Here is a 14,982-nt window from a genome sequence, read left to right as displayed (position 1 = left end):
TATGAACACATAAGGGGCCTGGACAGGCCTTGGAGGCAAAGGGGAGGAGAGCAACAAGGATGATCGCCCTCATTAAGAAGAGCTATATTTTAATAAGATAGGACACAAGTTCAGGGTTACAAAGTTCAATTTTTGAACACACACCGGGAAATATTTATTTAACAACTAAAACATGTCATGAGTAAGGGTCGTAGAGCGTCCTGGACTCATTTAGGAAACAGCTTAAACCTATTAATGGAAAAGCAGTGTTGTGTGCATTCAAGAAAGATTTTCATAACAATGATCTTAAGGCTAAGATGACAGTAAATTTCAGGCCTCTAGCCTAGATTAAAAGAGGAGTAGTCACAAGTAATGACAAAAGCAATGAGAAACCCTAATATGAAATATAGAAGTGCTGTAAGGGAAGGGATACAATCTGATTTCCTACAGAAAGTTAATTAGTTATTAAAGCAAAGGCATGGCTCAGACACATGTGACCAGTTTAGTATCCACTCAATTGTCACTGTCAACAAAAGAGATGACTTACCACAGACTTAACTAATATTGTGTATGGAGCCCCAGAAGCTACTTAACTTGTGGTTCTTAATGAATGATTGATGAATCTATTTTTTAAAAAAAAGTCTTTTGAGGAACTGATTTGTCCCACTTTGTAAGCTAGCTGTGACCAGGTGTATATTTTACAGAATTACATTTCCTTTCCTTTGAAATGTTTATTGCCAGACACTTTCCTTAAACCCTCCCTCGGCGTGAGTTATGTCCAGTTTTGGAGTCTCTCAACACTGGATAAAATTCAGAAACAAAATACTGACCTTGTTATGTAAAAAAATGCTGCAATGAGCTCAGAAGATTAATTGTCCTATCCAACAGATTTGAGTTGTAAACATTTCAAATTGGAGCACCAACAGGCCAATAAACACATCAAATAAACTGTTTAACAGGCACCAGTCTACTTTTTCCCTTTCTGCCCATGATTATTGATTGTTTCCCATCAATAGTTCTTTTAAGATTACCCCAGAGAAGTGAATTTTCTGAAATAACTCATTCCTTCCAGCCTCTGTTCACCATATTGATAGCTTTAGTGTTGGCCGCTCAACTCCTTTCTTATGACAGTTAATCCCTATGTCTCATTCAAAGAGACTGGAACTGGTGTTGGTTTCTCTAGCCAACCAATGAGCAGGAGCTTGCAGAGTGATGAAAAGCACGGACTTGTTTCCATATGTGACCTTTTTACCAGATCAAACTAAAATCGATGATGTAAGTCGGATCTGGTTTTAAGAGTCATTACTGAAATAGTGTATTACTTGAGAAATAATGCTCTCTTTGATGTCTCTCCCACACATAAGATGGATCATTGATATAGATCATCATACCATCTTTCTCCATAAACAGAGTTCTGAAAATTTAACCATCCCATACTTCACCTGCTTATATCCTATTTAATGGATAGCAATCAATTGTTGTATTTAAATAATCCAACATTCCCTATCTACTTGACTAAAAATACAGACTAGTTAGGAGGATCTGCTTCATGTTTAAGATATTCTCTGCACATTTTAGTAATAACATGAATTTCCAGGGGAAAATCCTTGCCTGTTCTTCAAATCCCTTCATGATCTTGCCGCTCCTTAACTTTACAATCTCTTCTAGCTCTAATCTCGCACTCGTGCTTTCTTTTCTTCATTGCTGACATCCTCCCCCTTGCTCTGAGAGCCAATGCAAATTCAATGAGCTGAACAATGTCCTTCTGTGTTGTAAATTTCTATTATTCTATTGTGGGATATTGACTAAATTGTACTTCAAAAAGGAAGAGGGTTGCACTCTTGGGGAAGCAGAGACTTCAGAGACTAGTTTCTTTACCAATAGCCACAAGGTGTTAGAAGGTTTGGTAAAGATACGTGGATTGTTCCAGGTTGTCAGATTGCTCACACATTTTCTCAATAGAGACACATTTTACTGCTGCCCAGAATATAGCCATGGAGTGAGCTCCCTGACCCTTCATTAATCCAATATTGACCTTGCATTTGATATGTCGCAATATAAAATACATTCAAATAGCTATTTTTCAAAGATAAAATTTCCAACTGTTCAAGACCTCAATGGTACAAACAACATTCTAGTCTTACAGATGTACCTGGTCCATCATATGCTAGTGTTCTTTGGGCATTGACACGCTGAAATGACAGAATTTAGCTTTATATTGCAGAGGAATAAACTGTGGAATTGTGACTTTTTAAATCTTTAATGAAAAATAATTCTTACATTTCTTATCTTTCTTATATATTTGATATAGTGCCTTTCATGTTAGGAGGATGTCTCAAAATGTGGGTCACAGGATATTACTGTATATTTTATAGGCTATTGTGGCAGCCAATTTGCCCACAAACTGGAAATTTAAGATAAACTTAGTTGGGGTAAGTAACATTTGGATTTTTTACAATAGCCAGAAACAGCAGGTAAAGTAACTTTAGATTCCTAATTCAGATTCTGTACTCTCAGTTATCTACATCTTCTTCACCTCTAGCATAGATTTCTCCACTCTCTTCACAGGCCTCTCTGGCTGTGTCCCTCACAAGCTTCCACTTATCCAATTTCTAATCCTGGCTCTCCCACACGAGGCCTTGCATTTCCATCACCCATATCCTTGCTGGTTCCTTTTCACCCATATCCTTTCTCCAAGCAGATTGATTTCAGCTTCAAGGCTCTTATTATCAAAACTGTCTATGGTCTTGCTACAAGCAATCTGTGTAAACTTCCCAATGCTTATATCTCATCTATGGAAGAGAGTATAGATACAACAACAACAACAACTTGGATATAAATATAAAGATATAAATCCAAGTTGTTGTTGTTGTATCTATGCTCTCTGCTTTTCTGATTCCAATTCATTGATCACACCCATTTTCACCACTCCTCCAATAGAGGTTTTGAGCCTTCAGTTATTGTGACCCTATTCTCTGGAACTCTCCTCCAAAACTATCTTTCTGCCTACATTAAAAAAATGTAAAGACCTATTTCTTTACTGTGCCTTTAGCCATCTCTGAATTGTCATTGCTCAGTTTCCACTGCTCCAATTGTTGAACACTTTAAAATGTTCTTTTTCGTAAAAGATGTTATGTAATTGGCTGCCACGGTGTGCCCACAAAATAGACAGTCATTTCACTTTACAGTATGAAGCGCTTTGAGATGTCTTAAAGTCGCGATAAGGCGCTATATCAAATGCAAGAATTATTAATTTGTCATTTTGACATAATCTGGTTTCTGATCTAAGTTTAATTCTGTTTGGGAGATATTTTACATGGCACCATTGTAAAAAAAAAGCTCTGAATGAAAGTAAGCCTGAGAGACAAGCATGCTCAGAGGTTAAACATTAATAATAATCCTTTCATTTGATATAATACCTTATCTCTCAAAGCGCTTCACAAAATATACAGTACTGTAAAGTGGATTGACTGTGTATTGTGTAGGCAAAACACTCACTCCAATTGATTAAAATTAATACAATTTTATTTGTGGAAAAACAATCCCTGAACATATTTCATTATTACACAGCAGTATCAATCTTGTGGCCTAGCTGCTGCTTTTGGTTAAGTGTATAGGTATATTACCTTCTGAGCAGTAAAAGGAGATATGAATACTGTATATATTGTAATATACAGACAAAAAGTAATGATATCTACCCTATCTCTAAAAACAAACAAAAATTTTATCACTTCTTTGAAACTTATTAGTTATTAGTAACTCTTTTTTAGTCACCCTGTATATCCCACCATTCAATTTGCAATTAACTTTGGAAACGCCCTCCTCATCAGCCTTCCCAACTCTTCCCTTCACAAGCTGCAGATCATCCAAAACTCTGCAGCTCGTGTTCTCTCACACACCGTGACCCCCATCACTCCCACCCTCGCCCGACTCCACTGGCTCCCCATACCCCAGAGGATCGAGTTCAAGATCCTCGTCCTCACTTTCAAGGCCATCCATGGCCTTGCCCCCTCCTACCTCTCTGACCTGCTGACTCCCTACCAACCTGCCCGCTCCCTCCATTAATCGGGCTTCAGCCTGCTCCATGTCTCCCGCCCGACCCGCCCTACCATCAGTGGCCGGGCTTTCAGCCTCTCTGCCCCCACACTCTCGAACTCCATTCCACGGTCCCTTCACCTCGCTTCCTCCCTTGCTTCCTTCAAGGCTGGTCTCAAGACCCTTCTCTTTGACCGTGCCTTTGGTCTCCCTCCCGCCTCTCTGCCTTCCCTCACCCCTACACCACCCCTCCCCCATGCTCGGGCCCCAACACCTGACTGTTCAGCGCTTTGGGACGTCCTCCCGACGTAAAAGGCGCTCTATAAATGTAATTTTGTTTTTGTTGTTTTAAAAATAAATTTCACCTATGTTACATTTTAAATCTAGATATGTTTAAGTACTGTGCAAAGGATCCTACCACCCATTCAACATTTGGACTTATTTGTGAGACAGAAGAGCTGAGAGGGATAGGTAGGGATCTAAAATTACCCTTTGCAATCCCCAACCTGTGTCCTCTTGTTCTACTCTCTTGGTGCATCATAAATCCAATAATGATTATTCCTATTATTATAAGTATTGTTCTGAATTTACCTTCTCGATCCCATTTGCAATCTTATAAACAAGCTGTTAAAATGTACATTGTTCTGCAAAACTGCCACATCACATTTTCTGCAGTACTAATTTCTCAGTGGTCAAAATAAGTTTTGAGAGTCAGTTGTTCTTGGCTGTACTAGAAACTGTTAGAAAATCCCCTGTGATGTAAATTTGTAGAACACTTTTATCAAACAAATTGTCATGTGGGTGTCATTCTGATCTGAGCTGCCATCTTTGTCACTAAGGCTAGGCATGGAAAATACTCTCAAGTTTTATTATTAATGGATTTTATAGCTTTTGTATAACTTATGTGAAAACAAAATGTAAAAAGTCAAAGATAACACTCAGTTACCTTGATGTGGAAGGCAGGAGGTCGGCATGTTTATATGAAGGTAGGTAGCGATGCAGTTTCTGCCTGGTTGATAAGATATTTCCAAGAAACCATTCCTCAACTTAAGTCAACTACATTTGTCAGTATTATGAATATATAAAGCACCTTTCAATCTCCAAGTAAAATCCAATTACTTTGGGGCTCCCAAAAATATTAACCAGAACCTTAACTATTTCCTTACTCATCTCCTTGAGGATTCTTAAGAATATTTCATCTTGTCCAAATGCCTCAGAGACATTTAATTCTTTGAGTTTCTACATAACAGATGCTTTAGTGATCTCTCTTTGTATTATCGATTCCCAAGCCAGTCTGGTTATATCTGGAATTCATCCACATGTTTGATTCATAAAGATTTACGTAAATAATCCACTTAACACATCGGTCACATTTCCAACCATTAAAGAGCTTACTTTAGCCTTACCACTCTGCCAACTGTGTGATTGTGGAAGTTAATGATATTGAAACTGTTTGTTAGAAAAACATTTTGACATATACATTCAAGGGTATTTTGAATCCATCTCTGATTCTTTGTGTATTCTTGAACTAGATTCTGGAGTCAACAAACTTCACAAGAGAGAAGGTAACTTTAAACCTTCTGAATGAATATTCTCAATTTCTCTAGAGAAATATTTCACCTTTTTCCTATGATCTGCATTGAGAAATTCTGTCTGTCACCATTTGAGTCATTCACATTATTCCTCGCTGCAAATTATTACAAGATCCATCAAAGAAGATTTCTGGAGAAGTACTGTACCTTAAATAAGTCATGTGTCTGTGTCTCCATTGCTTTCAGTTTCTCATATTTCCCATATATATGTCAATAATCCCAAACTTATATGCAAGAGAATTCTTTTGGTTCAGGCTTCCAGAAAGGAAAACACGGCTGAACGAACTCCCAACGTTCCAGTTGCCAGATGAACTAGTCTAAATGGATGTATGTACTGCGTACTGTGTCAATACAAATGAATTGATTTCAGAGAACCATATGCTAAAAACTGGTACCAAATGACATATGACAGCTAGGATTAGAAACGACTCCAGCTGAATGGGATGAATGTTCCCTGAGAAGTTACTTCAGGAGCTATTGGTGGTTGTGTTATTCGGTGAAAATGAGGGAATAGTCTTTGCTGGCCAACTGGCAAGGTCCTTAACCCTCTAGTGTTAGTTCTCTGAATTCAGCACTCACTAACTCACCTAACTTCATTTCTATAAAACATGCAGGAGTTTGAGATTGAAATAGAAATACTATCTTATTCAGTCTGCTCTAGGAAACATTGATTTAAGAGCAGAAATTCTACTGTTACGATTATGTTAATTTTTTATTATTTTTTGTTAAGATTATGCTGGAAATAGTTGTTGTTAATCTTGATATCAAAATGACCCAGTTTATTTTGGAAATGAATGGTTAACATAATTTTAGCAGAAGGAATAATTATTTCCCGGAGGGCAAATTGTTACTCCATAATTAAACTCAAACATATTATTTTTATTTTAGGAATTAAAAGCTAGGCGTGAATGTCGGGCAAATATGCATATGAAAACTATTAGAATAATTTATAGCAACCCCAATGGATGCCAGGAATCTGCTCCGTGGTTTCTACGACCAGGCTGATTGGAATTGATAATTTCTAAAAAGAACTGTAAAACCTACATTATTTGGTATCGGTTTTTAGAATGTGATTCTCTGGAATTAATTAATTTGTATTGACACAGTACATATAAATTTTGTGCAAAGCAGTGTGATTTAGAAGTCATAAAATGATAGGAAGTGGATTGGCACTTGTAATTCCCCACATTACAAATTCCTGACCTGTGCCATCTGGAAAAGGCTAGGGTGCTTTCCAGACTTCCCATCACACCAAGCACCAAGATCAAAAGCACCATTGACAATACAATGACAAATTACAAAGTGAGAAGGTCACTTAGATCAAGGGAAACTTAAGAGAGTAGAGGGTCACCCAATGAAGGGAATCATTAACTGGAAGGAGCAAGTCATCTCCATGGTTTTGGGAAACTGGAAGAGAACAGGTGAAACGTATTGAACAAATGCAACAGAAAAAATAAATGCATAATGCTAACTACTTAACTCTAACTTTGGACTATATTGAGTCCAAGAACAATAAACAAGCCTTCACTACGGTCTGGTAAACAAGTCTGACAAGAGAATTCAGTTGACAGTTCTTTGGCCCATTTGATTTCATCCTTCCAAAATAGAAACCCTAACATTTTCCTGTTAAAGCTATTTCTTTAATGTGCCTAGCACCCTGATTTCGACCACTTTTATCGGTAACCCAATCCAACTAATGATCACTCTTTGTATGAAGAAACAATTCCTGGTGTTTGTCCAAAATTCAGCTCCTGTTCTGGCCTCCTCCTGTAAGGATGTGGTTCCACGGTCCTGTTGCCCTCCGGTACCCAACCCAAGGGGCATTATTCAGATGTGAGCCTTGGTAATGAGTGTTGGCAGGCCGCTCAACAGCAGACGGTATCAAAGCTGAGTCTGACCTCTCTCCAACCGGCTGCTGCACATGCACACAACGAGTAGACGCACCAGAAGCAACAACGACAACAACAAACTGCATTTATTTATATAGTGCCTTTCACATCGGGAGGATGTCCCAAGGCCCTGGCAGTCCCAAACCAAGAAGTAGGAACCTTGGCTGTCTTTTCCCTCCCTAACCCTGGGAGGCTTGGGCTAGTTTAAGCAACCCCAGCTGAGAACAAACTCAGCATGAACCAGGATTCCAACTAGTGAGCTCATAATCTGTAAACTATTCATTACTGTTCAATCCCTTACACTGTCCCTTCATTCATAATTGTAATGGCTCATTCAATGCGAAATACAAAATTGAATTATTGATTATTTTATTAACAATAAATATTTTGCATAAAACCATGAAAGTACCTTTTTACTTGTTTAATTGTTGATCAATTCACCGAAGAAAGTAAAATGAACAAGTATTACCTTGGGTGCAGAATAGCTAAATGCTAAATTGATGACGGTGTCTGTATGTCCTGATAGTTTGTGAATGAAATTGTTGGAGCCAAGTTCAAACAAGTAAGCCTGTAACAGGAACAACAGAATAGAATCAGTCTTGGTCAATATAGGAAAGAGATATTAAACGTAGTGCCTCAGGAATCTGTACTGGGACCCCTCCTGTTCCTTGCATAAATTAACCCTAACCTGGATTTGCAGACCCAGTGAGACTGATGGGTCGAAGGACTTTCTTCATCCAGACCAATCTTGTGATCAGGTAAATTCATGGACTTTCAAACTGGCTTGGTGTGAAATTAAAAACAAGAGTATTTGTCTCTGGCTATTCCTTACATTCATTTTAGATAAATAATCTTCCTTTTATTTAATTAATGCGGTACATTTCTAAATTCATTTGCCATTACCAAAATACACAGTCACTACACTTTACAGTAAATCCTGTAGAGTTCTTAGAGATACCCTCCTGATATCAAAGGATATTATATGAAATGCAAAAATTATTATAACCATTAAAAGTTAGGTGTAATAATTCACTTCAAGTTTATATCCTATAAACAAATACTGCATTTCTAATTATTACAACACTTCTAAGCTACAGTCTTATCCATCATGTTGTATAAAGTGTCCTGGCCAAAAAATAATTAATTTCCTAGCATTAACATCCTTCATCTTGATAAACTCAAAGATGACTGAAAGTGCAGTCAATGAAGTAGGCCTTGAAATGGACCTTGAAAGAGGTGAAAGATGGATTGAGTTGGAGGGACTCCTGGATGGATTCCCTGCCTAATGTGCAATTTCCGGCTATTGGTCTTCTCAGGACTGATTTTATTTCTCACAAAATAAAGTCATTCACTTCACAGCTGTTTGTGGGACTGTGATGTAAGCAAATTGGCTCCCGCAAAACACACAGTCATTACACTTTACAGTATACCTTATGAAGCGCTTTGGCACATCCTCTTGTCATGAAAGCACTTTACCAAATGTAAGGATTATTATTATTAATTAAATATATTTAAATTAAACCAAGTCAGTGTTGCTGAAAATAAAATACTTTCAACTTTAAAGCAGCAAATCAAAATTGTGAACAAATTGCTCATGTTCCCTTGCTCTCATCTATTTATCTGTTACCTGTAAAACTCAGAGCTAGAGTCTCACTTAAGATGACAACAGGCTGGATTAATTCATAACTCCAGTGACTGGAGTGGGAAATGGAAAATATCATTCTGATAAAATAGCAAATCCCTTTCTGACAATGTCACTGAGGCACATTGTTGGGAGTCAGATCTCCGTCTAGCTATACTTACCTAATCTTGGAGAATTTGATGCGGACATAATTGGAAATGTTTAATTTCCTAGCATTAATATTCTTCATCTTGATAAACTCAAAGATGACTGAAAGTGCAGTCAATGAAGTAGGCCTTGAAATGGACCTTGAAAGAGGTGAAGAATGGATTGAGTTGGAGGGACTCCGGGATGGATTCCCTGCCTAATGTGCAATTTCGGGCTATTGGTCTTCTCAGGACTGAAGATAACACATTATTTGTCCAATTCTGCCAGCAATGATTGGTGGCTTCTCATCTTTCTGATGGGAAGTCAACCAATGTGCAGGAGGTGCAGTGAGAACAAAGTTGCTTTGGTATTTGGCATTAAAAACATGAATCTCACAACCACGGAATGGATAAGAACCTAAGAACATCATATCACTGACTCAGGGGCAGTGGAAAAATAAATCATCATGAATTTGGACTACATAACCTGTTTGTCTTTTGAATTTATATGTTACCATGGCCAATGTCAACTCAAGTCATTTACTTCTCAGCCACCTACTGTTTCTCATCATTCGTTCTTTGCTTAAATTGCTTTGAAACATTACCAACATGCAATATGTTGCTCCTACTGTAGTTTAGATTATAGAAATAAAAAAGATCAGTTAAGCATTTCGTTCCATGACTTTATATTTTCAGACCAGTAATTAATTTTTTAAAGTTAGATCGCACAAAAGAATGTTGTAATGAGAATTTTTGAGGCAGCAAAGATTATGTTTGTTGGCCTAACTGTTCGAGTTGCAGCAATGTGGTTCTTGACAGAGTCGTTTTTGATTTATTAAATCAACTGTACACCCATTAAAGAAAAACAGTTAATTCACAGAAAGCGAGCTTATTCTCACCTTTTCCCATTCCACTTCAACGGTATGGAATGTAAAACACAGTATTTCACTGTCATAGCTCCTGAATGTCACCTCACTACACCCAGATGATAGATGCAGCTGCAGCGAACTCAGTCTGTCAAGAACTAGGTCAACTTGTATGATTTGTGTGAAGAACTATGAATCTAACTTTGTATGAATATTCCCTAGATGTTCTGCGTAGACGCTCAAGTGGAAAGAGTGTGGCTAATCACTCTTTTGTAAATAGTTATGAAACCATGTTTGTAAGTCTTTATTCCTATTTTACATTTGAATCGCGCAAGGCTCCACGATTCCACTGCTCCCATCCTCGCCAGACTCCACTGGCTCCCTATTCCCTAGCGGATCGACTTAGATCCTTGTTCTCAATTTAAAATGCCTCCATGAGCTTGCTCCACCTCATGGAGGTAGGACAGCAAGAGGCCCCATATGTATGTGGCCTCTTGCTGTCCTACTCCCCTGCCCACTCCCTTCACTTCAACTCTCCCTCCTAACATCCCCAGTTCTGACGAAGGGTCATGGACCCGAAACGTTGACCCACTTACCTTTCTCCGTAGATGCTACCTGACCTGCTGAGTGTTCCCAGCGATCTCTGTTTTTGTTTCAGATTTCGAGCATCTGCAGTATTTTGCGTTTTACTATATATTATTTCTATATAATTGTGGTTGAATCAATGAAACTTTAAGTATAGTTTGCAATGAATACTTATTTCAGCGTAGAATTGTATATATAATAATTCTTGCATTTGATATAGCGTCTTATCATATCATTGAGTTTTCTGTAAGGTATAGGGACTGTGCATTTGTATGCGAATACAGCAGTGTGACTATCATCACACATCATCACAAAGAGTTGGATTGGCTCTGCAGAGTTTGGGAATAATGTAGGAAGGCAGCACAAATAAAACCTCTCTCTTGTTACTAGACTCATTTCAGTCCAAAGTGATCAAGATAAATGGGCTGGATCAGCAAGGTTTACGCTATACAAGAATCTGTCTCCACAACATTGCAGAACTGTGGCCAGATCATCAGTCCCACAGTGGCAGCATCCCAAAAGTTGCTGGTGCTTACACCAGGCTTCTATGTTTATGTCACAGGCACAAGACCAAGGACAGCTGCACATCAACATTCTGTATCAATCCAACAAATCAATCAACCAGTATTAAGCACTGTTTCGAACAGAACTGTGGAAATCATAGCAAAGGAGAAGGCCACTTAGCCTACAATGGTGTTATTTCATCCAACTAGAACTCCACTAATCCCAATTCCTTGCTCTTTTCCCCATATTGTTTTATACTTTTCCTCTTGGAATGTTTATCTAATTCCCTTTTAAATGCTATTATGATCTCAGCCTCAATGACCACTTTTAGGAATACATTCCATAGCCTCTGTCTGCAAAAACCCAGACAATGTTGTCGTCTGCAACAATCGTAGCACACAATAGCTCATGGAAAAGCTTGAGAGTTGCCTTTTGCTCCCTTAGCACACGTTTATGTGCCTTTCATTTGCCAGCAAAGCTTGTTTCTGTCCCGCGAGGCACAGCCAGTTGTTTCGTCATGTGATTAGACTCACTTTTCAAAATATTATCTGCAATGTTTATTATTATGCATGAAAATTATGAATCACTCTGTTTCTGATTGATCAATCATTTTAAAGTTAAGGGAACAAATGCACTCATTTAATTCTCAGCCTTTTGTTCTTTTCTCCCCTGTTTTAAAACCTGAATTACCTTGTAAATCAAATTCAACTTTAAGGCAATTGACAGACGCAAAATTCAAGAAAGCTGGCTCAGACTCTTTTATAAGGACACAGGAAAATTACCAAGATAAATCCTTTATTAATATGAAACGGAATCCCGCAACTCCATATCCATGGTTGAGATAACTAATTATTATGTAAGCCGTAAAGGCACTTATGATGCCTGGCTGAGTTTCAGAGGATTATGTTGATGTATATACATAAACTATTCACTGTATATCTGGACATTTTACATGAACCAAACCTTTAGAGAAACAAAACAACAGGCATGTTGCACAGTTGATGAAACACCTTAAATATTGTATTAACAGTAACCTGGACAAACTGACGACAAGTATAAGTCATTTTGCTATAAGTTACAATTATTTGAAAGAGATAAGTGAGATTTTGGAGATGGTTTTATTATCTCAGACTCAAATCTTTGGGTTAACATGTCAGCCTAGCTAAGTTGGTAGCAGTCTCATCTCTGAGTCAGAAGGTTGCTGGGTTCCAAGATAATGTTCAGACTTTGAGCTCAGAGTTTGGCTAACGTTCCAGTGCAGTGCTAGGAGAGCATTATATTTTCAGATGAGACATTAGAGGCACTTTTGGAAAAGAGAAGGGAGCTTCTCCCATATCCTGGCCAACAATTCCCCAAATAAAATTATTTGCTTCATGGCTATTTGTGGAATATCGCTGTGCGCAAATTGGCTGCCACATTATCTACATTATACACCACCACTGCACTTTGCAGTAAATCCTGAGACATCCTCCTGTTGTGGAAGACACTTCATCACATGTAAGGATTATTATTATCATTTATAATTTACAAAGTTCTTAATGGCAGCCATCTTTTGTTTTGGTTGCCCGTCAATGTGAAACAAATGTTTTTGCCAATAAAGCATATAAGGTCACATTGTTCTTACTTCAAATTCGCCCAGTTTAGTTCTTTGTCTCTCTTTGCTGGAGGTGGAAGTACTTTGTTGAAACTCCTCCTCAACATCCAGAAAATACTGTGTGTCTTCTGCTTGCTGGCATTACAGATTCTATCATTTTACAAGGTAGGCTTTTGTGATAGGAACATAGGAACAGGGGGAGGCTATTAATAATAATAATAATCTTTGCATTTGATATAGCGCTTTTCACGTCTTCTAGACGTCCCAAAGCGCTTCACAGAATATACTGTAAAGTGAATTAGCTGTATATTTGTGGACGAACGCGGCAGGCAATTGCGCACACAATGTCCCACAAACAGTCGTAGATTAAAAATGACCAATTTAGTATTGTTTTTTGTTTTTGGAGGGATTATTATTAGGCGTGTGGAGTAAGGAAACTTGCCCAAGGTTTCGCCCTGCCTGGAATTGAACTCAGGTCTCTCGCTTGCAAAGCGAGTGCTCTAACCACTGAGCTACATTCAGCCATTTGAGCCGGTTCCGCCATTTAATTAGATCATGGCTGATCCGTACCTCAACTAATCCTCTCAATTCCAATTTCCCGCTTTGTTCCCATATCCCTTAATACCCTGACCTACCAAAAATCTATCAACCTCAATGTGACAAAAACACCATCAGACTGGAGCACGAAAATAGCCAATTTTCACACAGCAACATCCCACAAAGAGCCATGGAAGCAATTTTATTTGGGGGATTGTTGGCCAGGACACCAGAAGAAATTCCATTCACTTTTCCAATAGTGTCATGGGATCTTTAATGTCTACCTGAACAGGCAGACTTGGTCTCAGTTTAATTTCTCACCTGATAATTTATACATCTATGTGCATTGGCTTGCACAAATTACTGCTGGCTTCATATGTGCTGAATATTGAATCTTGTGACCATTCCATCTTTCTGCAGAACTGGCAGTAATGTTGCCGACTGCTCTAAGTACTGGCTCGAGGGAATGAGAAATTCAGGCCAAAGTTTAATTATGGGTTTCACCAAGTTGCCACTGACTGTGCAGTAGAAATTATATACAATCTTTATGGAAAATAGAATTGTACCACTTTGCTTTCACCAGTTTCACCTCTAATGCATGAAAGCACCTAATCTCCAGTTTCAGAAAGATTTCCATTTAGCAAGATCTGCCACACATTGGTACGTTTAACTACTTGTTGAAAAAAAAGGTTTAACAAATGTAAACAATAGTAGGATATTTTTCTACTGCTAATTATTTCTCAACTTTCTTATAAAAAATATATCCACCCTGTTTTATCTTACTTCTATAGCGAGCCTGAAAGCAGTGACCCACGAGAGAGGAAAGGTACAAAATAAACCTCTTTTAAAGCAGTTTTGATCAAAGCTCAGTAACAAACACCACTCCCCCAGACCTACATTTTAAACATTTACAAAATATTCCTTGTGTAGTAAATTGACAGAAAAATGGCCCCACTCAAACACAAGAAAGGATATAAAATATAAATAACAAATCTGTCAGAGGGCAGGTTAAGAATCTCTTATAACAACAACAAAAATGTGTTAGCCTGGCTTAGTTGGTCACATTCTTGCCTTTAAGTCAGAAGATGTGTGGGTTCAAATCCCATGTCGGACTTTGAGCTCAGTCTGACACTCCAGTGCATTGCTGGGGAGTGCTGCATTATCAGAGATGCTATCCATTTGGGTCAGCTGTTAAACTGACTTTGAACTCATAATTTAGACTGACACTCCAGTGCAGAGCTGGGGGAGCGTTGCATTTTCAGAAGTGTTGTCCTACTGATAAGATGTTAAACTGAGGCCCCGTTTGCCAATTAAAACCCCATGGCACCAGTCAAAAAGAGAAGGGAGTTTCTCCTGGCCAACAATCCTCCAAATAAAATTGGCCATCTACTTCATGGCTGTTTTGGGGAAAATGCTGTAAGCAAATTAGCCATCATGTTTTGCTTGGAAATTTCAGTCACTACATTTCACATTATATTCTTTCGAGCGCTTTGAGACGTCCTCCTGACATGAAAGGCACTATTCCAAATGTAAGGATTATTATTATAAATTCCTATCTATATGAAAAATAGTCTCAGAGGATCAAGGTAATAATAATCAAATAATCCTTCATAATCCATGTGAGTTCAAAGTCT

General features: G+C 38.2%; 1 protein-coding gene across 1 annotated transcript in view; it reads right to left on the bottom strand.

Annotated features, from left to right (window-relative positions):
* Nucleotides 1–14,982, bottom strand: part of wdr27 (WD repeat domain 27) — a 215,713-nt gene that overhangs the window by 90,306 nt on the left and 110,425 nt on the right. The window contains exon 23 of the mRNA XM_042333122.1: nucleotides 7,965–8,063. Coding sequence (XP_042189056.1) covers nucleotides 7,965–8,063 — 99 coding nt within the window. The remainder of the gene's footprint in view (nucleotides 1–7,964; nucleotides 8,064–14,982) is intronic.

This window comes from Callorhinchus milii, unplaced genomic scaffold, assembly GCF_018977255.1.
Source record: "Callorhinchus milii isolate IMCB2004 unplaced genomic scaffold, IMCB_Cmil_1.0 Scaffold3, whole genome shotgun sequence".
Classification (NCBI taxonomy): Eukaryota; Metazoa; Chordata; class Chondrichthyes; order Chimaeriformes; family Callorhinchidae; genus Callorhinchus; species Callorhinchus milii.
The sequence above is the reverse complement of the archived record's forward strand: the minus strand, read 5'-3'. Positions and strand labels throughout refer to the sequence as shown.